Below are 21,411 nucleotides of genomic sequence, written 5' to 3' on the forward strand. Positions count from 1 at the left end.
ACAAGAGAAAGACCTTGAGGAAAAGAGAGGAGAGGGGCTGGGAGAAAGGTAGGAGCAGGGAGGGGGAAGGGGACATGTGACAGGGCACTCAGGACGACCATCAGGAGCACGGGGAAACCCGTCACTGGGAGCACTCGGCACCCGTCACCAGGAGGACTAGGGACACCCGTCACCAGGGGCACTCAGGCGCCCATCGGCGGGGCTGCGTATCTACTGAACGGTGTCTCCCACTTAAAGAGAAGAGAAAGAAATGGAAGCCCATGCTGAGGCAGCAAAAAGAGCCTTCCTCTCCACACAGGCACCGCTCCTAACAGGGCCTCACATTCAGTAAGTGCTCAATAAATGCAGGGTTGCACAAAACAGGCCGCCGTGGGTTCCGGGGGCTGATTTTACTCTCCTCCAGGACCAAATGAAAGGTTGGCTGGGACGGAACGGACAAGGATCTCGGAGCTCGGGCCCGTCTCCGCCGACGCGCTTGCACAGGGCTCACAAACAGGACGCGCTTGCACAGGGCTCACAAACAGGGCTCACAAACAGAGCTCACATCCCGCGACCACTTCTCATCTTCCTCTGCTGCCTTCGCTGGGCCCAGACCCTGCCCGGTCCGGCTAGACACAGCCGATCCCAAGAAAGGCGATCGGCTCTCAATGACCAGCTCATCGGTTTCTCACTTTAGAGATTATCCATGGAAAAATCTTAATCCCAGGCAGGCTGCTTCCCTCTGCCACCCAGAACGTTTCGGCTGTCAGTCTTGGTGCGAGCCGGGAATTAGACCTCACGTACGCAGCAGTTCGAGTCAGCACTGATGAGCGAGGCAAATCTGATTATTACCATCATGACCATCACCATCAAGCATTCCAATGTTAAAAAAAAAAAAAAAATGTAAAGCGTTGGCTGGGTGGGACCCACGGTAAGCCTTCCCCTCACTTCATCCACTAGAGCGAACAACACTCACAGATTTAACCCGGGGGCTCCAATAGCTCCCCACAGTCCTGGGTCATCTTGACAGCACCTCGAAAGGAAGATCACTAACAGTTTATGTATGTGGCTCACGTTATAGAGCTGCTCCCCTACTGCTTGCCGGGCACTGTGCGGTGTGTTTTATTTGTCTTAGCTCAATTGACTCATTTGTTCCATAAAAGATTTGGGGCAACATACATCGCCATTCAGTCAATGATATAAACCATAAATTTTGGGAAGAAAGTCGGCATCGGGTGAGTGGGGGTGAGTGGGCAAGGAGGGAAAGAGAGATGGAGATCAAGTTCGGATACGGGATGCTCCCCAGGAGCTCCACAACGCCCACCAGAGACAAACCGGAAGGCTAGCCCTGAGCTTCCGAGCAGCCAGTGCAAAGAGGACACGTTCAAAACCAGTGACACCAGGTACAGCGGCAGTAAAATGAAAACCAACCGACGGCTTAGGGTAAGTAGCGCCATAGAACTTTCTCCACGGATTCTGAGGAGAGGACACGGGGAGGTGCCCAGCCACATCCCGGGCAACGTCCCCACCACAAACACAGGCTTCGAGGGCTGCTTAGCACATGCTAGGTGGGCTGGTGGCTCAGCTCAGTGAAAGTCTTGGAGGGGCCAGGTCTGGTCAGTCTCGGCTGACCACTCTCGCAGGGCCTGGCTCCGCGTGAGGATAAAATTTACAGTGTCTGGAGGTGTGGACTGCATGTGGGCCATGATGGCGGCGGGGCTGGGGGAGGTGGCGTCGCGGCACAGAGGAGAAAGGGCTCTTCGGGTTCTCAGTTCAGAGCTGCTTCTCGAGGCGAGGAAGAAAAGAAGGCCACCTGCTCGGAGAGTCACCGTTTCTTGGGAAGCCTCAGAACGGAGGGAAGGTGGAACTCGAGACTTGCCCGGTGGGAGGGGCGCAGGGGGCCGGGGCAGCCAGTTATTGTTGATATCTGGGGTCAGAGTGAGGTAGCAGAGCAAAGCTCCCTTAAAAAATACAAAAGTACTTTGGCATTTAACAGAAATTTCAACAGAGTTCACGGAACCCCCAAATATCAGCTTAGCTCCGGGACGCCCGAAGGCTCAGGAAGATGGCGTCCTGAATGAGGGCCCCTGCGGGGCAGCCAGGTAAGGGGCCCTAGCAAAGCGCCCAGCGAGACAGTACCCAGACCCTGGAGGCAGAACCTGGGGACCCGAGCATCTCGGACCTGGAGGGCGGCGGTCAGCTCAGAGGTTAGCCTGCCGATGACCTCTGCGCCCTTCACGCTGGAGATCGCCCCAGGGAAGAACGTCCACACCTCAGGTACCCATCGAGGCATTCGGGGTCCAGAAGTCCTTCCACGGATCTGACCAGTCCTTCTTGCTGAGTGCCCTTCCCTCCCAGTGCAGGGGACAAAGCCTGCCCAGCCACTGTCCGGGGGGCTGCCCTGGTGCGCAGGGCGGGCCCCCAGCAGAGGGAGGGAGCCGGCGGGAGGGCGGGAGCTCCGGCTGAGGCTCGAGGCCGAGCCCCTGGGCGAGGGAGGAGAACCCGGCTGGGGCTGGAGTCTCGAGTCTCGGCCATCCCCTGACAATGGGCAGGAGTCTGGAACCTGCAGCCTGTTACTTAATTATCTCTGAATGGTTTTTGTTCCTGGCTTTAAACATTTACCCCTGTTGGGTTTTCGCGGCCTTCGCCAGGGCCTCTGTCTCCTTTTCTTTGCGGTTGCCATGGCAACGACTCCAGGCGTACAACTGCTCTCTGATTTTAAATAAAAGTTGAGGTTTCTCTCTCTCTTCCCTCCCCCTCCTCCCTCCCCCTTCTCTCCGGGATGGATGAGGTTTCGCTCGCCCCGCCCGCCCCTTCACCTTCCCCTCCGCCTGCGCCCTGCACCCGCCTGGCCGCTTCCTTATCATCCCGTCTTCTCCCATTTCCTCCTTCCACCGGCCTCCTCCCTCAGCTCTCCCCAGACCTGGGGGCTCCAGGCTGCCCCCCCTACCCAGGCAGTCAGGATGGAAGGGGCAGGCCCCCGAGGGGGCGCTGGCAGGCCAAGGCTGGAGGACACGGGCCCCTCTGGGGAGCCTCTGCGAGCAGTGGGCTCCTGTTCTCATCACCCCAGCGAGGACCTCCTGGTCTGTGCAGTGGGGGCAAGTGGAGAGAGAGGTGTGTGCTGGGGGCCGGGTGGGGGGCAGTGGGGGGCAGGAATCGGGCTGCCGTGTCTGCTCAGGGCAGGGCTCGCTTTCCTTCCCACCTAAGCCGCCGAGGCGGAGCCCTGTGAGGCCTTGCAGCCAACCTACAGCAGCAGACTCGGTGTTTCCAAGCCAGGAGCTCCCTCCGCTCGCTGCTAGTAGGCTGTTGGGGTGACTCTCCCATCTCCTGCTGCCCCTTCCCCAGCCCCAGTCCTGGAGAGACAGGTTGGCCATGGCTCAGGGGGACACCTAATCGTCTCTGAGACATCTCTCCAAGACACTGGAGGTCCTGGTCTCCAAGGACTTTGCATGAACTTAAACTCACAACTCCAAGCAAGAGGGGCCGACAGGCTTTATGAGCTCAGGGCTACCATTAGGGAAATGGACTTGTGCGAGGTCACACGGAAAGTCAGGAAGGACAGGACGCTGGAATCTGAATGAGGTCTCCTGACTACAGATCCAGAATGTTAGGATTCGATTTAACAATGAGAGCTCACAAACACCGTGGGCTGAACGCGTCCCAGATACCTTGCCAAGCGTCCACACGGGCCAGGAGGCGGTCGGTCCCACCCCCCTCCCCACAAGGCAGAGGCACTCGTCTAGAGAGGCAGTGACCCGACAGGGTTGAGCTGGTGGGAGGCAGCAGGTCCTGGGCTCGGGCAGAGCTGTCTGAACCCCAGATGCTGAGGAGCCCGCGGGGGGTCTCAGACACCATCACACCCGCTCCCTTATAGCCAAATAAGCCCCGAACAGCCCCAGGACAGGCCCATGAAGAGTGACGCTAGAAACCCAAGACACCCGGCCCCCGTCTGAGATCAGCTCCGCCGCACCCTCGGCTCTCACGGTTTGCCATCTCACCGGGGACAGGGGTGGGGACCCATCCGGAAAAAATGTCCCAACACCCAAGGGTCAAAATTGGAGGGACAGACGGAGAAACAGCTAGTGGTCAGGAGCCTGGCAAGAGCTGCGTCCCCATGCATGAAGAACTAGAGAACTCAGGCACCTGCCTGGCCAGCTGGTCTGGGGTGTGTGCAACGCTTGACCTCCGGGGTCATGAGTTCAAGCCCTACAACGGGCGTGGAGCTTGCTTAAAATAAAAAGAAAAAATAGAGAAGTCAGAATTGGGGGCCTGGGCTGGCGATGCTCAGAAAGAAGAAAGAGGCTGAGCACAAGAGAGACCCAGACTAGGAGGACGGGGCTGAGGGCGTGGCTCAGAGAACTTCCTTCGCTGCCTCCTCCTCCTCCCAGGTTCACCTGGGCCCCACATATCCCTGCCCTTAGGACCCACCCAGTCTCCCGGCCAGGGAAAGGAAAGAACTTGGCACCCCTCCAACACCCCAGGGTCCAGGGGCTTCCCCTGCTGCTGTTCCTGCCGAGCAGCCCTCGTGGAGGACGGGACAAGCCAGAGCCACGACCCAGGCCTCTCACGGGCAGACCCTGACTCGGCCCGGGGCTCCTGCAGCCAGCTCGGAGCGGAGCACGGGCCCGGCACGCCGCGGCGCTCTAGGCCTCCCCAGGCCTCTGGAGCCTCTCTTGGGCTCAGCCCGTCTCCTCAAATCGGTTCCCAGAGGAGGAAAACAGGCCCAGAAGCTTCTCCGGGGGCCCTGACCCTCACCACAGAGGAGGCCCAGCCAGGCACGACGTATGAAAGAGGTTGGGGTTTGTTATTTGTTATTTTTGTTTTGTTTTTAACAAAACATAATCCAGGGCCTTGGGGAACTTGCAATCCGGTGGAAAACTGAAAGGTCAGTGCTTTAAGTGGAGTCTGAGAAATGAGATAAAGGGGAGGTGAGTCAGGAGGGCCCCGGCGGAGTCGGTGCGGCGAAGCCTGGAATGCGGGGGCGTCGGGCGCGGGCCGGGGGCCTGGACTCGGGGAAGGGAGAAGCCCAGGCCGGGGCTGCAGTGCAGGGCTCCGGCTGCCAGTCCGGGTCCTGGTTTCATGTCTCCCTCCGGTAGGGCTCTGAGATGATTAAAACCAAAAGAATTTTAAATGTCTGGAATTCACTTTTCGCCGCGATGCTATTTGCTTGTTTTCCCTCCCTCCCTCCCTCCTTACAATGTCTCCTCCCGGGAGAGCTGTTTGCTTCCCTCCTTTCCTCCGGCCGGGTTTGCAGGGAGGGCTCCCAGTGCCCACCAGACCAGTCTGTTTTCACTGGGGGGGTGAGGAGGGGTGAGTCGGGCAGAAGGGAGGGAGGAGGGAAGGGCGGAGAGGCCTTGATCTCGTGGGCGAAAGTTCCCAGAAAAAGAAAAGAGAAGAAATAGCTTTCAGGGAAAGAAATCTGTCAAATGTTTATGTTCCCACAAGACTGCAAAATCTTTTCATAGACCCAAGCCGAAGTTGAGGGCGAAGCCTGAGCATGTTCCTTCAGGGAGAAACTAACTCTTCCGTGGGCCCAGGAGCCCAGGAGAACCCCAGCCCCAGTCCAGGGGCCCCTCACCCTCCCAGAGCAGCTGGACCATCCCCAGGACAGTGGACACTGTGCATGGGCGTGGGGGGGTCACACCCGTTTTCTCGCCCCAAGTCTAAACCACGTCCCACAATGTGGGAAATACGTGCTTCCTGCCCCTCTGCCCAGCTCCACCCTGCCGTCCCGGGGTACCCCAGCTCTGGCCCTCTGAACCCAGCACCTCTGCCAACCAGATCGGAGACCCTGGGCCCGCCTCCCTCAAGAAGAAACAGCTCTGACCGTTAACTCCCACAGGTCGGCCAGGACTTGGAAAACCATGAAGCCAGAAAGAATCCTGGAGATCAACCTTCTCATTTTACGATAAGGAAACGGGCCCCGGTCACTAGGTCACAAACAGGGCAAACATCCACCGCTGGACTCGGAAGCCAGTGCTCGTTCCTCTTTGATACAGATGTTCCCATTGTGGTGCCCCGGAAGCCCAAGGCCGGGTCGGAAGTTGGAGCCACGGGAGACATGCCACACGTAACCCTGGAGCCCACGGGCTCTGCTGCGGGCCGCGGACTGTCTGTGGCCCGGAGGTCCCCAAGGGAAGGACCAGCCCTGCCTGGGGCTGGACCCCAAGGTGAAGCAGCCCCCGCCCCAACACACGGTTGATACGTAGACAGAAAACCCGTCCGGGGGCAGAGTGGCCTGGGCTGTCAGGCTTCGCGCACACCCCAGAAGGAGCCGAGGGCAGCTGGAGAAGGCAAGGACCCTCCCCTCTCACCAGCTTCCTAAACGTGACACGGTGTCTCCTGCAGCTTCCCTGGGCACAGGCTAAGTGCTCTCCGCTGTGGTGATGACATTCCTAGCCACAGTGACAGAAAGGCCGGCACTTCCGAGCTCCTGTCCCAGGCCAGCGACGCCATCTCGCTTAGACTGCCTGCGAGCTCTTTAAGGTTCCCACTCCCCAGAGAAGCAGCGGCTCAGACAGTTTACATGACAACCCCAAGGTCTCACACCGAGCTAGTCATACACACACACAGACACACACAAAAGGGAGAAGGACCCACTTTATTTCATCCTGAAGACCAAGCACATTGTGCCGGGTCGGGGACATGGAGAGGGCAAAAGGGGTGCTCCCCTGCTCCATCACGGCCCGCGGGGCCGGCAGGAGGCCCGCGGACGCCCTACGTGCTGCAGCCCAGCCCCGCCCCGTGTGCCGCCCTTACCAACTCCTCGGTGTCTGAGCCCCACGAACCCACCCTCTGGACACGGCTCCCCTCTGCCTCTCGCTGGGGCAGAGCCCAGGGAAAGGCTGAGGCCTGCGGTGACGCCGGGACTGAGGCCGGGCGGCCTCTCTCAGCCCCCACCGTCCCCTGGGGGGCACCTGGCAGAGGAAGGGCACCTGGCAGGTGTGAACAGCTTGGGCCTTATGCTCATCCTTGTCTGGTCATTCTCATGGGACAGAGTTAAGCCCCCGGGTGCACATCCTATGCTCCCTGAAACATAAACGTGCCGGCCCAGCCCCGGGGCCCGCCTGGCTGGTGGCCTGGCCTGCTCTTGCCCATCACAGTAACAGGTTCCCAGCCCGCCAGCCCCTCGTCCCAGCACAGGCGGGAGGGACTGCACTTGTGACCACCTCCCGCTCCTCACCTAACTTTCTGGCCAGCAACCTGTCTGTCTGTCTGCTCCCGGGCGGGCCGATGGCCCCAGCCACGCACAGCTCGGGAAGGCAGGCGGCGGGGAGCAGGCAGGCCTTCCCCAGGGAGCCCCGCGGCCTCCCCACCCGGCCAGCGCCTCCTCAGGGCCCAGAGCCCGGCTCCCACGGCTCCAGGTGGTGCCCGCGGCTGCCCCAGATCCCCCCCACCCCGCTGCCCCCCTTCCTCAGCATCTCTCTCCCCTTCCCCCCACCCCTGTGCTGCCGGCTTGGAGCAGGAGGTTATGAAAATGAGCTGCGTGCCCAGGAGACTGTAATTATCTGCTAAGTGTGAAAGCCAGAGTGATTAATTAAGAGATAATAAAAAGGAAAGGAGGGCGAGAGGGGGCCTCGCGGCTTCGCTTTGATGATAGAACCTGAGGTGAGCCCAGCAATTAGGGAATCTTTATCGAGAGTTAGCTATAATCCACAAATTATCAAGCACCAAATGCTTCAGGAGCAGGGCACACGTCACTCCCGCCGAGGGACAGACCTGCAGACAGGGAAGGACCGCGGGAGGAAGGGGCCGGGAGCATGGGCTGGGGGCGTCCCGTGCCAGGCCGCGGGCAGACCTTCGGGGAGGGCTAGCTTGGAAGAGGGCGGCTCCCCGCAGCACCACGTCCTGAGAGCCCGGCTCCCGGCCCCGGAGGCTCCTCCCAGCGGGAGCACACGCGCGCCGTCCCTCGTGCAGGGCATGGACCCGCCGTGCCCCCTGCCTCTCCTGAGGCGCCGGTGCCTGTGCTGCGGGAGACTGTCAGCCACTGGTGCGAGCGCCTCAGGGTTCACACCTGACAAGGCGACTCTGCAGCTCCGAGCCCCGCCAGCCCCGCTGCCACCCACGGGCCCGTCTCCCCGGCTTCCTTCTCACAGGGTCCTGTCTCCCCGTCCCTCCCCGCTGCCCGTCCAGGGAGCCTCCCTCACGGTCCCTCCAGCACCCCATCTCTTTCTGTCTCCTCCCGTGCACGTGCACGATGGGGTTCAAATCCCTGCTGATCCGAGATCCCTCCTTCTCTGTGCACGGAGGTCCCTCAGGATCCCCACGGGCAAGGCCGGACTGGGGACACCCCGTGTGATGCCGAGAGGAAAGTATTCATGCTCTGAAGCTGCAACAGGTGCTGCCTGGGGGGGCCGGCCTCCCTTGGCCATCTCCGCCACCCTCCCTCCGCACCCATGCCCAGCCACCGTTCGGGCCATCCTCAGCCTGGCCCCCGTGGAGGGGGAGGGAGGGGCCCCCCGGCCACAGGCAGAGCCTGTGGGAAGGACACCAGAGCCCTCCAGCCCCCTGCTGCTCTGAGCTTCTGGGAGGGGGACCCTGGACAGGTCAGGGCAGGGGGCTCTGCCCTGAATGGGGTCACTGGGAGACCAGCCTTGGTGCTTTGCTGGAAAGCCAATTTGAGCCCTAAAGAGACAACCTGCTCGACTCCCGTGGGGCCTTAGAGGCGGTCTCGCCGATGGCCTCCCTGGGCTGGCTTCTCTCTCCCCCAGGAGCTCTGACTCCGAGCGAGAAGATGAACGTCCTGGGGAAGACGCAACTGACCCCCACACGGAGAGCCCTGGGCGTTGACTCAGCCGCAGCCCCTAATGAGACACCCTCCGCGCGGGAGCAGGAAGGGTCAGGTCAGACACGAAGAGGGACTTCCCACTTGTGGGGCTTCCTTGCCATGAGATGGTGAGCAGAGTGGATGTCCCTTCTCCTCCCGAAAGGACACGGAGGTCCTGGTGAAGTCCAGTTAGCCCGGCCTGAAGAGCGACATCTCGAGAGTCTCTTTACCCCCCTACCCACCCCCCACTTTCATTCCCGGTCCTCACTCCAGAAGGGTAGCCCCACCTCCTTCTCCATTTACCACGAAACCCCCAGATTCATGTGGGTGGTTTGCGGTGTCCCCGTGCCCTCAGTGTGTGGCATCCTCCAGGGGAGAGTGGAGGATGAATGAGAAACGGGGGGAACCCCTGCTTCCCCTGCTGGCTGAGGTTCCCTAGAAAGAAGGCCTGAGCGTCACCCAAGGCCTCAGCAGAACTGTGAGGGCAGACGTTCCCCCTTCTCCAGCCCGCAGACCCTTCTGCACACAGCCGGAGCCCTGCACACGCATCCTGACATGCGGCCAAGAGCGTGTCAGCTCGCCGTGTTGGCCCAACAACCACCGGGTCTCCTGAGAAACTGACCTGCCCAGAGATGTCCTCACTGCCCCCTAGACCATGCCTCACGGGTAGCCCATGACCCATCTTGCTTCCCAAATCACACCATTTGCTCACAACCCAATATTCAAGCCAAAGCCAACAGGGTCAAGTTCCCCGTTAGATCTCTGTCAAACCATCTTCCCCAAAACTCCACCAACCTAGAGCTGGATAACAGCTTTTTTCATAAACAAACAAACAAACAAAACAGAGTGGGAATGACCCACTGGCTCAAGCAGGGAAGGGTCCTCACCAATGCCCTGGCTGGTTGCTTTTCTTTTCTTTTCAAGATTTTATTTATTTATTTGACAGAGAGAGATCGCAAGCCAGCAGAGGGGCAGACATTGGAGGAAGCAGGCTCCCTGCTGAGCAGAGAGCCCGATGCGGGGCTCGATCCCAGGACCCTGAGACCATGACCTGAGCCGAAGGCAGAGGCTTCACCCACTGAGCCACCCAGGCGCCCCTGGCTGGTTGCTTTCCAATTCTGCACCTGGCAGCTGCCGTGCTGGTGAAGACCGGGCGGTGAGGCGGGAGGGCTGGGGCCTGGCGAAGCGCAGAATGGGGCCCCGGCGGGTCAGTCTCCACGACGCAGGGAGCACCGGCAGACACTGCCCCTCTCCTGCCCCACAACAAGTACATCGAGAAAGCTTTGGGATCAGGGACCCGCCCAGGCTCTGTTATACAACTGAGCAAGCCGACAAGTGACTTCGGTCACGTGGGTTCTATTTTCTGGGGCCTCTCGCTAGAACGTGGAAGGCCTGTCTCCCCAGGGGAAGGATGCTCTAACACGTGCAAGTGTGGTCCTGGACCCAGCGGCACCAGCGGCAGCCGGGAGTCCAGTGCCAAGGCAGCATCTCACCTGCCCCAGACCTTCTCACTCAGAATCCACACTTCCTCCAGACCCCCGGGTGTCACGGAAGCACGCGGAATCTGAGAAGTGTTGCCACGGCGCATGGAGGTGAAAGCGTCCAGAGACAGGGGTTAAGGCGGTCACACTTCCTGCACCCTGGGCTGAGGGTGCTTTTCCAGGCCTGCAAGAGGTCCGGCTCCACTCTGCAGATGCGGAAACGGAGGTCACGGACCCGAACCAGGGTGTTCTCCGCTAGGCTCCGCAGCCGCCTCGGAGCTCCCTCCACACTGCGCCCTGGAGACCACAGCCTCAGGAATTACCGGCAACGCGGCTCACCTCCCTTGGCAGCGAACCCAGACTCTTGTCAAAGAAGTCCTTCGGACGAGGTCTTCTTTGCTCCTCCGCACATCCGCCAGACTGGGGACTGCGAGAAGCAGGCACTCGGCCATATTAATACTAACTATGACTTATTGACTATCTACTGTGTTCTGGATTCGGATCCTCCCACTTAGGGAGCTACTACTGCCCCCATTTCACGGACCAGAAAACTGAGGCTCCCGCCAGGCGGTTTAGTCCCACAGACCTGCTGGTAAGGAAGCCCCAGGGCCCTCCAGGGGTCACCCAATCCCAGGGTTGTGTTGCCAGGGCCCAGTCTACATGACCTGGCCCTGGAGTAAGACCAAGGCTCCATGCACACACTAAATCCGGTAGGTACAGGCGCTGCGGCCCCCGCGCTCCATTTTCTGCATAAATGGAGAGCGGCAGTGGTGCAGATAATCCTGAAGTCATTTCAACTTGGCTTTGCAATGCATTAGTTGTTTTTTTTTTTTTTTTTTTTTGCAAAGTCAGATTTTCCTTTCTAATTATATTTGGCTCAAACTGACATTAAAATGAGTTTGCATTCCCACTTCACCCACTGCCTGGCGAGAGGCGACCTCCCAGATGTGTGCGGGGTGATAGGCACACGAGGGCAGGATCCGCGTCGCCCAGAGCAGCTGACAGCAGCAGGGGCAGCAGCCCAGGCCACAAGCGTGTGCTGGGAGAGCGGGGGGGGCACCCGGGGGGGCACCCCGTCCTAGTGTGGGCAGCTGGCAGAGTCCTGGGAGGCTGGGTCGCAGGCACAGAGAGGCAGGCCAATGGCTTGGGGCTTGGGATTAAAACCCAGGAGTCCTGAGGAAAGTCCTTCTGGAGAATGAGGGTACCGACGGGGCGAAACCTCAACTTCTCCCAGGCTCTCCACCCGCCAGCCTGTCCACCCCTGGGTTTCTGCTCCTCTGAAAATGCCTTCGTCCCCTCTGAGGTCCCCCTCTCTGCCCCCATCTGCCCATCTCAGCTCCTTTCCTCGTAATAACCTCCCGGTTAAGCGAATCGACTGGGAAGAAGCCGTTCAAAGCTCCTCCTGGCTTGACAATGCCGGGTAATGGAGCGAGCAGGGCCCCAGGCTGTTCCTCGGAGAACTGGGGACGGAGGGAGGAAAACTCAGCTAAGCTGATTACAAGGACAAAGTTAATTTAGAGATGAGCTCCGTTGGGTGGCGGTGGGGAGGAGGCTGCTGGACCAGGGGGTGAGGAGATTTGGGGCAAGTGGGCTTTAGAGAAACAGCCTTTGTTCCTGGAAATCATAATCCTTGGGAGGGACCTCGGCTCACTCCTTCGGATTCCTGGGCTCCTTCCGTCCGGAGCAGGGGCCACAATCGGGGATTGTCCAGAGCCGACTATCTTCACCAGCACAGCACTGCATTCCCAGGGCTCCGGTCGCAGCCCCTGAGCCGCACATCTGTGGACGTCCCCTCCCCCAGCCGGGCTCCCAGCCTCCCAGGCGGCCACTGTTAGACCTCAGCATTTTTCACATTCCTCCCCCACAACCTTGATCCTATAGGACTGTCCGTGTTTGTCCAGGGACTGAGAGTGTGAGCCCCAGGGACCGCCACCACACTTCACTTACCTTCCCATCCCCAGTGCCTAGAAGAGAACCAGACCCAGCCCAGCCCTTCAAACAAGAACACCTGCTCAGGGGGACAGAGGCTCCCACCCCACTGGCAGGAGCCTTCTTCAAAGGTTTCCACTGGAGAAAGGGAGCTTTCGAGCCCGCCACCCCCCCCACACACACGTATCGGCCAGCACAGCCCTGAAGTCACCCCACAGGGATTAAGTCCAGACTGGCCCTCAGATGCAATCAGAGGGTCCCCCTAGACTCTGGGAAGCCCCCACCCAGGCTCCCAGGGAACAGCACAAGGCGCCTAGGATCAGGCCCTGACTCTGGGATCCCTCCACGGCGCTCGGCCCCCACACACCTTTGTGTTAAACCTGAGGACTCTGTTCATCATCTCAGGGGATCCCCAACCCAGCTCACAGGTCAGGGAGAACTGGTATCTCTCTTGGGTTTTTTGCTCCGTCAAACCCTGACTATGTGTCTACCTCACCTTGTTGTTTAACTGAAGGGCTGCAAATCTCCGTGGCCGCCCCTGCCCACGAAGAGGGTAAGAGAAGAGCACCTTTCGGTGAGGAGTCAAGTAGGGATCAGACTCAAACAACAGAAGGCCCTGGGGCCACACTTCCGACAGGACAGTCGCTGGGCAGGCTTCCCAAGCCCTTCCAGGTCTGGTCCCGGTCTGCTCTGGGTCCTCTTGCCCGTGTCCCCCCACACACTCTCCCCCTGCAGCCAGGCTCCGTGGACCCCTGCGTCGGGCAGCCACACCTTGGCTCCGGAAGTCCCGCGGGTCGGGTAACGCTCTCCCTCTTCCTGCCACACGCACGTCCTGTCCATCCTCAGACCCACTTCCTCCCCGAAGCCCTTCCTGGCCTCTTCGGCCCACGCCAAGTCCCCTGGCGGGTCGCTCCAGCTCTGCGCTGAACGCCGCACTCCCGGCACGGCAGCGTCCTGCCCAGCGGTTCGGGGAATCCTGCCGCGCGCACATCTTAGCTTCCTGGAGGGGACAGACCCCAGTGGCGTGTCATTTCTAAAAACATTTTTGCACAACACCTACCAGGATGTGTTGGACAGAGTAATACACATTTGCCGATTTGGAAAAAAAAAAAAAAAAGTTAATTCTCTCCATTTTCCATTTTCCCTGAGGAAGGAGGCCTCCTGAAGCTAAGTGACTGACACTTAAATCCTGAGTGAGACCCCGCAGGGCAGGGAGAGGGTTCTGCTGGTCTGCAACAGAGATGTCTGGCCCACAGGAGGCACAGGACGCAGGGCCAGAGTGCCCGCTCCTCCCACACGCCTTCCGGGGCGTGCGCTCACTCCTCACAGGGCTTCAGGAGGAGATGGGGGCAGAGAACAGCATCCCACAGCCCGGTCCAGAAGGAGTTACGAGCCTCACTTGGCTTGGGGGGCGCGGGGGGAGCGGGCAACCAGCCCTGCAGGCACAGAGCACCTGACAGGGGGCTTCTGCTGTCCCTCCTCTGTCTCAAAATCCAGGCTGTGCTGCCTTCGGGGAGAGCCCAGCACTAGGTAGGGGAATTTTCTAGGGAGTGCTCGAGATTTCCACCCCTGGATTTAAGACCCTTCATTCTGAGGAGGGTGGCTGGCTGCAAGGCCCATTTATTTCAATAGGATCCCAATTTTGTTAAATGGGCTCAGGAAGGGCAGAAAGGAATGAGGCATCAGCCCCCAGAGACTCCAGAGGTTAATAAAAGTTGCTGGAGAAATCAAACATGGAGGGAGAGACTGGGAGCTTCAGGAGCCGACGGAGGGAGAGAAGCAGGCGGGAGAAGAAACACGACGCGATGTCCCTGAGGTCCTGGAGCCAGAGCAGCCTTCCTCCTGGGCGCGCCGGGGACCGAATCGGGGTGCAGGATCTGGGAGCCGGGCAGGCAGCTGTACGGGCTCGGGCTGCAGCAGGGAGCGCCCCGGGCAGCAGACTCTGTCCCAGAGTCAGAACCCGGGAGCCACAGGTTCTGACTCCCTTCACCTTGCCAGCAGTGTGTGCGTCTCTCACGGGCGATACGCGGGACCAGACGAGCAGCGGTGCCTCTGGAGACTCGGGACGGCCGCCCTGGCCGGACGTGGCCGGCCACCCGGACCCACGGCAGCACGGCACACCCAAGCTCTGCCGAACGAACATGCCGAGGGAGACGTGGGTCTGGGACCATGCGCGTGAGGGCAGGCGAGGTGAGTGTGCGTACATGTCAGTGGAAACAGCATGCACGCGTGTGGGCAGACGCACACTTGGAGTGCGGGGCCTGCGTCCACACACTTCCGTGCGGCAGCAGAAGAGGTGAGGGGCTGGCCCAGGGGGCTTTCTTCGGAGAGTCACCTCCAGCCCCCACCCCAACCGTGTGCCAGCCCTGCCTCTGGCACGGACCGGCTGCTTCCTTGCTGACAAGCTGCTTCTCTTCTTTGGGCCTTGCAACCACACCGCGAGGGCCAGTCCGGGACGGCTGTCCATACTAAGTTAGTCACTAATACACACAACACACCCAGGGGGGCCTCCGCACACATGAACGGCCGTGTCCGTCACTTGAAGTGAACCCATTTTCTTTCCTGCCTTGCCCCGGCCTCACGTTTCAGGACCAAAGACATGGCTGGGTCTTCCCCTCCCCTGCGGACCACCCAGCCCCATGCCCCCAGGCCCTTCCAGACCAGAGCCTCCGCCAACAGATTGCCCAGTAAGATCAGCTGGAGGTACTGGGAAGAAACCACACCGGGGCTGGCAGGTCAGGAAGGGGCGGGGCTCTCTCGGCTCCCGATGCAGGGGAGGGAGTTCCCCACCCGGGCACCAAAGACCCCCAGAAATTGGCGATTAAGGAATTGGCCCCCAGCCCTTCCGTCCAGCTCTGCTGCTACCCTTCACAGGTCATTTCAGCGCTTACGGCCCATTGGCTCATCTCCTCAATGGAGAAACGGGCATTGCCCTGGCTGTACCGTAGGCGGCCGTCTGCCTCTCTTAGATGAGATGGAACAGGTCAGCAGGCTGAAACTGCAAGGCCCCACACAAATACACAGAGACTCTACGGGGTAGGAAGAAGCGGGGTTGACGCATCACAAACCTGCTTCTGCTCGTAGACGGGGCGGGCCGCTCTGAGTAAAACAAGTGAGGCAGGGAGAGGGCGCAGCCCGGGCACCAGGAGCAGCCCGCCCGCCACTGTGGGCAGGACAGGGAGGCCGCTTCTCCCCTCCAAGGCTGCCTCAGCTCCTCAGGGGGCCGGACACCCGTGCGCCCGCCCATCCTGGAGGTGCCTGGCAGAGGGTAGGCTGTGCCGCCACATGAAGCGAGTTTTAATCTGAGATCTAACACCCCAGGTATGGCCTTGAGCAAGTCAATTAAACTCAGCTTTGGGTTCCTTATCTATAAAATGAGGAGGAAGGATTTACTTCACAAGGCCATTAAAAGGGATAGGGGATGGTATGAAAAGCATACAGTAGGAATGCGGGAAGCACACAGTAGGAATTCAATATAAAGCAATCTGCTGTTTGGGTGTGGAATCCACCTCCCGCGGGCACTCCTCGCCCACGCTTGACCAGGCGGAGCATCTCTGGAACAGGCTGCCTGAGCCCCCAGCCTCTCTGTCTGCCGGGAAGGGCCTGGCTTAGAAGTGACCCACCGCCCAGTGCTCAAGTCTTGCCTCTGTCTGCTCTGGCTGCTCCCGAAGTCAACCTTGCGTGCAGTTCCCAAACGTGCGGTTCAGGGACCCGTAAGTCCGTGTTCAATATTAGACACAAACACAGGGTTCCAACCGTTCCTATTTGCCAAGCGCAGTCCTTTAAAGAAAAGCCACTTCGGAGCATGGGGCACCATCCAAGAAAAACCATCCAATGCTAAAAAAAAAAAAAATGTAGAAAGACAGAGTTGTGGAATAAAAGATTGTTTTGGACATGTGAATGAGGGGCGCTTGGGTAGCTCAGTGGGTTGAGCCTCTGCCTTTGGCTCAGGTCATGATCTCAGGGTCCTGGGATGGAGCCCCGCATCGGGCTCTCTGTTCAGCAGGGAGCCTGCTTCCTCCTCTCTCTCTGCCTGCCTCTCTGCCTACTTATGATCTCTGTCTGTTGAATAAATAAATAAAATCTTTAAAAAAAAAATGTGAACGAGTTTACCTTTATGGGATGCTGCTCACTCCCTTTTCTCCCTAGTCCCCATCCGACTCTGGACCAGGAAAGATCTGTCCCAGTCCGGCATCAGTCCCTGGGAGCATGTGGGGTCCCTGGACAGGGCAGGTGGGGGCGTGGGGTAAGGGGAGGGTGTGTGTATGTGCAGCCTTTGAGGTCCGCTGGTTTCCACAACTACCAGCGAGACATTTAACCTGTCTAAAACTCAATTCCTCATCCATGAAAGGGGACAATTACAGAGCTGATCTCGGGGCCCGTTGCACAGATTAAACTAGCTAATGCGATAAGAAGTAGTTAGCACTAGGGCTCCATAAATGATCTTTGTTATTTCCAGCCTCAGGAAGGCAGCCACCTCAGGCCAGTGTCCCCTCCTCACTGCCCATAAGAGCTCCACGCCCTTCTCCTTGGAATGCCAGCCTCTTCCACTCTGCTTTCCTCCCAGCCCCAGAGCTCCTGAGCTCTCCAGCCCACAGGGGCTGCTCAGTTTCCCTCCTGGGTCTGCCAAGACCCCGTGCTCTCCAGGAGAGGTCCCCGAGGAGGCACTGAAGGCCAGGACGAGACACAGAGCAGCCGGAGGGCGAGGACGAAGCAGCAGCAGGAGGACGCAGACCGCGGCCTGCCGCCCTCCATGGGCAGCCCCAGATCCTGAGGGCAAGCACGGCCGGGCCCCCGTCCCGGGCCGGACACCGGTCCATGCACTCGGCACACAGCACGTTTCATGGCCACCGCAACCCTGGGAGGTATGATTTCTATCCTTGCTGTCCAGGTAAGCAGAGTGAGGCCCAGAGAAGGCGCCTGCCTCGCTCAAGCTGACAGGACACGTCTACCAAGTGATCGAGGGGATGTCACCAGGGATGGACTAGCCTGGGGCCTTTCTCACACTCTAGCGCTTGCATCAAACCAATCAATTGATCAGAGTCAAGGGCACTCACCGCGCGCTCCGTGCTGGTGTCAGAGACTGAGGGGGTGGAGGAGAAATGAAGACCTGGTCCCCAACGGTACTGAGGCCAGAGGAGCTTCCGTCCGTCAGAGGTCAGGGCTCTGGGCTCCCAAGGCGAAGGGTGAGAGCCAGACAGTGCTGGCTTCCTGGTCCCCGCCTCACCGGAGAACCCAAGGCAGAGCCAGACACCTCCAGGCCCGCATCCCGATAACCAGCCTAAGGTAGGAGCAAAGGCCTCCAGGCCTCCTCCTTGGGATCCCAGATCCTTTAGGGCCTGAGAGTAATGCCCACAGAGCAGCGAGCTCAGGCTCCCTTCAGCTCTGAGGGGAAGCTGGAGCCCAGTCAAGGTCAGAGGGCGACCTGCCCTCCTGATCTCTGCCATGTCTCCCAGCCTCTTCCCTAGCCTCCAGGCCTGCTCTAGGCTGGGCAGGCAGGGGTTGGGGTGGGGGGCATCTGCAGCCCGTGTGCAAAGGGGAGGAGAGAGCTGGTCCCCCACTACTGGTCCTTCCACACTGCTGCTCTCAGCCAGGACGGAGCTGTACTCAGGCAGCCGAGTTCCTGGGAATTTAGGAGGTTCTTGACTCTTCCTTGGGCTCCTCACCCCAGCTAAGCTGTGGCAGGGGTAGCTGGGGACCTCTGGGGGCAGGAGGGACAGATTTTCCCCTGCCCCCGCTCCATCCCCCAGAGGCAGCTCCCGCCCTGAGCCAGCCTGTCATCCCACATTGCTCTGATTAGCTATAATCTTTCTTTTTCAATTTCTCCTCCCAGAGACTGGGGAGAGAGAAAATCTCCCAGAAAATGAATAAATATTTCAATTTTCGGCGCAATCAGTCTGAGGAGCCGGCGCATGATGGAGACGGGGGAAAGGATAATGGTTTTCATTTAGATAAGATACAGAAAATTATTTAGTGAAAAATGAAGATTGATGAAGCCCATTGAAATTCTTTAAAACGCGGTTTTTATTTCTCTGCCTGGGCTGAATCTCTCTCCCCCCTTGGCTCTGCCCCCCTCAATTTGACTGCCTTCTGCCACCTTCCCCCCTTCTCCCCACCAACAGCCCCCCTCCCCCGCCACACCCCCATCCCTCTTTTCCTCTCCCAGGACCCCAGTCCGACCTGAAGCTCTCTCTTTCTAAGGATGGAGGCCGAGGAGCGGTCACCCGCCCCGTGAGTCCCCCAGCCTCCCTAGGTCCCTGCTCCCTCGGTCCCTGCCAGCTCCCCAGTCCCTCCCAGGAACCAGGGCAGGGACTTCCTCTTTCCCCCCCTCCGGGTCCATCTTCCCCCCTTCCTTTCCTTTGGCACCCCTCCCCCACCCAAATACTTTGCACACTCCTTCGGGTCTCTGGTCTGGCTCTCAGCCCCTTGGGAGGCCGCGAGGTGGAAGCCCCGCTGACCGACCCTCCCCCTTCCCAAAGGGAGGACGGCACACAGCACACGCCTCGCCTTCTGACCGGTTCTGCTCCAGATTCAATCCGCATGTCTCTCCTGTTTGCTAACTGCAGCTTTTGTTCCTTGAAGCTCATTTTGTTCCATACTGCTGACATGCCAGGGCTTCAGGAAAGGGACAGACCTAAGCTTGCCCCCAACACACGCTGATAATGACCCAGCGCGCCCCCCCTCCCCCCCAACAGCCAGGCGAACAAAGTCAGAACTTGCGTCCTCTTCCCAACTTTCTGCCAAGCTGCTGCTTGGCCTGCCAACCCCAGGGCCAGGCCTCCTTTCCCAACACCGCCTCCCACCCCACTCACACGGGATGCACACCCTTCCCAGATCTTAAGCTTGTGTTAGGGGCTTGGGTGCCTTTCCAGGAAAGAAAGATCAAGACCAGCCCCCCACCAACTCAACCAGGCTTTGCCTTGAGAGCTGGGGAGGGGCCTGGTAAGGAGAGGAGGGGTCCAACACAACACCCCACCCCTAAACACCCACACCCACACACACACACACACACACACTCCCCAGCCCCGGAAGGGAGGGGAATTAAGAACAGGGCAATGTCTGAGGGTGTTCTAACCCAAGCAGACTTCCCTCCACCAGATTCCCTTCCACAGGAAAGAGGACCACCTCCTCCATGATGCAGTCTGTCCACCTCCATAGGTGTCTGCCTATATGAACGTCTGCTCAAGTTTCTTTGTTTGCTGGAGGGTTGGTCTCCGTAGAAGGGTTTCACTGTGTGTGTGTGTGTGTGTGTGTGTGTGTGTCTCACGTCCTTGTAAATGCCTGCCTGCATCCATGCCCTGTGTCTGGGTGAGTTTTGATGTGTTTGGGTGCATGAACGTGCAAGCCGACGCGGGGGAGGAGTCTGTGTTCCTGGGGGTGTCAGTGCCTTTGTGTGTATGTGTCTGTCTCCGTTTGGGGATGCTTGTGGGTATATCTGTCTCAGTAGGTGAGTCGTCTGTCTCCGTGTCTATGACTGTTTTTTGGTGTTTGTGTGTCAGCTCCATTTTTGGAAGGGGGTGGCTAGCTCGGCAGGATTAACTCTTCCCTCGAGGGAGACCCAGGAGACCAGAATGCACACCCACGGAGCCCGGCGCTGGCTGAAGCCTGGGCCCTCGGTCTCCCCAGCTCCCCACCCCCAACCCCCAGCCTCAGGAGACACTAACGTCCTCATCTCTCTCAACCGCTCCCTCACCTCCCAGCTTCTCCCCTGCCAGTTCCAAATACGACCCGGACATCCACACTTTCCCGCCCCCAAGCGGGAGGTGAGCCCCCCCTCCAAGTGCCCCCCCCCCCGAATATCCAGCCGGCCCGAAGCTGCCTGTGGAAGTCCACTCTCCAGCCGGCGCCGCCGCGAGCAGCGGTCCCGCCAGAGGCCCCCAGGCCGCCCTCCGGGTTTCCAGAGGGGGCGGCCCAGGCGGGAGGGAGCGCCCCCCGTCCCCAGCAGGGCCCGGCTGCAGCTGGGATTCCCTCCGCGGGATCTTCGGGACCGGGTCCCCAGCTTCCCGCGCACCTCCCGCCCCGAACCCGAAATCCCACCGTCCTCGCAGCCCTCACCATCCTCGCGTCCCCCCTCCCGCAGGACCCGGGCGTGCGGACTCCAGGCCTCGGCGGGCAGCGGCGGGGGGGGGGCTGCCCGAGGCTCCGGGGGGCGCCGTGGGCGCGTTCGGGTCCCGCGACGGCCCGACCCCCGCGCTCGCGGCCGGGGACAACTTGGGCGCATCCGCGGGAAAGTCGGGCCCGCGCCCGGGGTGCGGGCTGCCTGCCCGGAGGGGCGGCGAGGGCAGGCGGCCGGGCTTACCTTGGGAGAAAGTGTCCGAGAGAGTGAGGATCCAGACGAGGAGGCTCAGCATGCTGCCCGCCGCCCGCCGCGCCGGGGCCCCGAGTTGGCCACGGAGCGCGGGGCGCGGGCGGGAGGAGGGAGCGGGGCCGGAGCCCGCCCCCGGCCCTGCACACGCGCGTGCACACGCGCACACACACTCGCACGCGCGCACCCCCGCGCGCACAAACTCACTTCCCTGCCCTGCGCTTTCCTGCGCTCTCGGCCCCCAGCCGCGGCCCCCGCCCTCCGGGCCGCCCCGGCCCCCGCGGTCCCGCCCTCGCCCCGGCCCGGCCCTCTCCCGCCCGGTGCTGCCGCTCGCCCAGCTCGCGCTCTCCGGGGCTCTTCCGCTCTCCGCTCCTCCGGGCCCTCCCCTCCCCTCCCTCCCTCCCCGCCCCTCCTGACGTCTCCTCCCCCAGCCCTCCCTCGGCCCTCGGGCCCCCGGCGCGCACGCACACCCCTCGCCGGACTGAGATGCCCGAGGCGCGGGACCCGGGGGGACCAAGGAGCGGCCACGCGCCCCGCCCGTCACACGCAGCTTGGGGGCCCGCGCTGCCGAGGGGGCGGCGGGTTGTGGGGGCGGCGGGGCGAGGACCTGCCCCTGGGCCGGGGCATGGCGGGGATGGGGAGGCAGCGGGAGAGCTCCTGTGCGTGTTGGCGGGGGCGGGGGGCGGGGGCTGGGGGGCGCGGTGGGCAGGGGGTGGGTCTTGGAGTCAAAAAGCACAAAATCCCTGTTTTTCTTTTTTCTTTTTTTTTTTTTTTTTCTTGTTAATCCCACACCCAGAATCTAACCCCTAGATTCCCGAAATTGGGAATTCTCGGTGGATGACTGAACGCTGGGGCGGGGATGCGATGCGGGACTCTCCCCACCTACAGAATCCGGAGCTGGGCACTGCCGGAGGCTTCTCCGAGCCGCCTGGAGCCCCTGCCCGGGCCAC

At 60.7% G+C, this 21,411-nt stretch overlaps 1 protein-coding gene across 2 annotated transcripts in view; it reads right to left on the reverse strand.

The window, feature by feature from the left end:
• KIRREL1 (kirre like nephrin family adhesion molecule 1) overlaps window positions 1–20,778 on the reverse strand; it is an 87,016-nt gene extending 66,238 nt beyond the window's left edge. For both annotated transcript variants that reach the window (XM_082703166.1, XM_082703165.1), the window contains exon 1: window positions 20,456–20,778. In XM_082703166.1, the coding sequence (XP_082559292.1) occupies window positions 20,456–20,507 (52 nt within the window). In that variant the 5' untranslated portion in view covers window positions 20,508–20,778. The remainder of the gene's footprint in view (window positions 1–20,455) is intronic.
• Between the last annotated feature and the right edge of the window lie 633 nt (window positions 20,779–21,411).

This window comes from Mustela nivalis (genome assembly GCF_964662115.1).
Source record: "Mustela nivalis genome assembly, chromosome: 16".
Taxonomy (NCBI): domain Eukaryota; kingdom Metazoa; phylum Chordata; class Mammalia; order Carnivora; family Mustelidae; genus Mustela; species Mustela nivalis.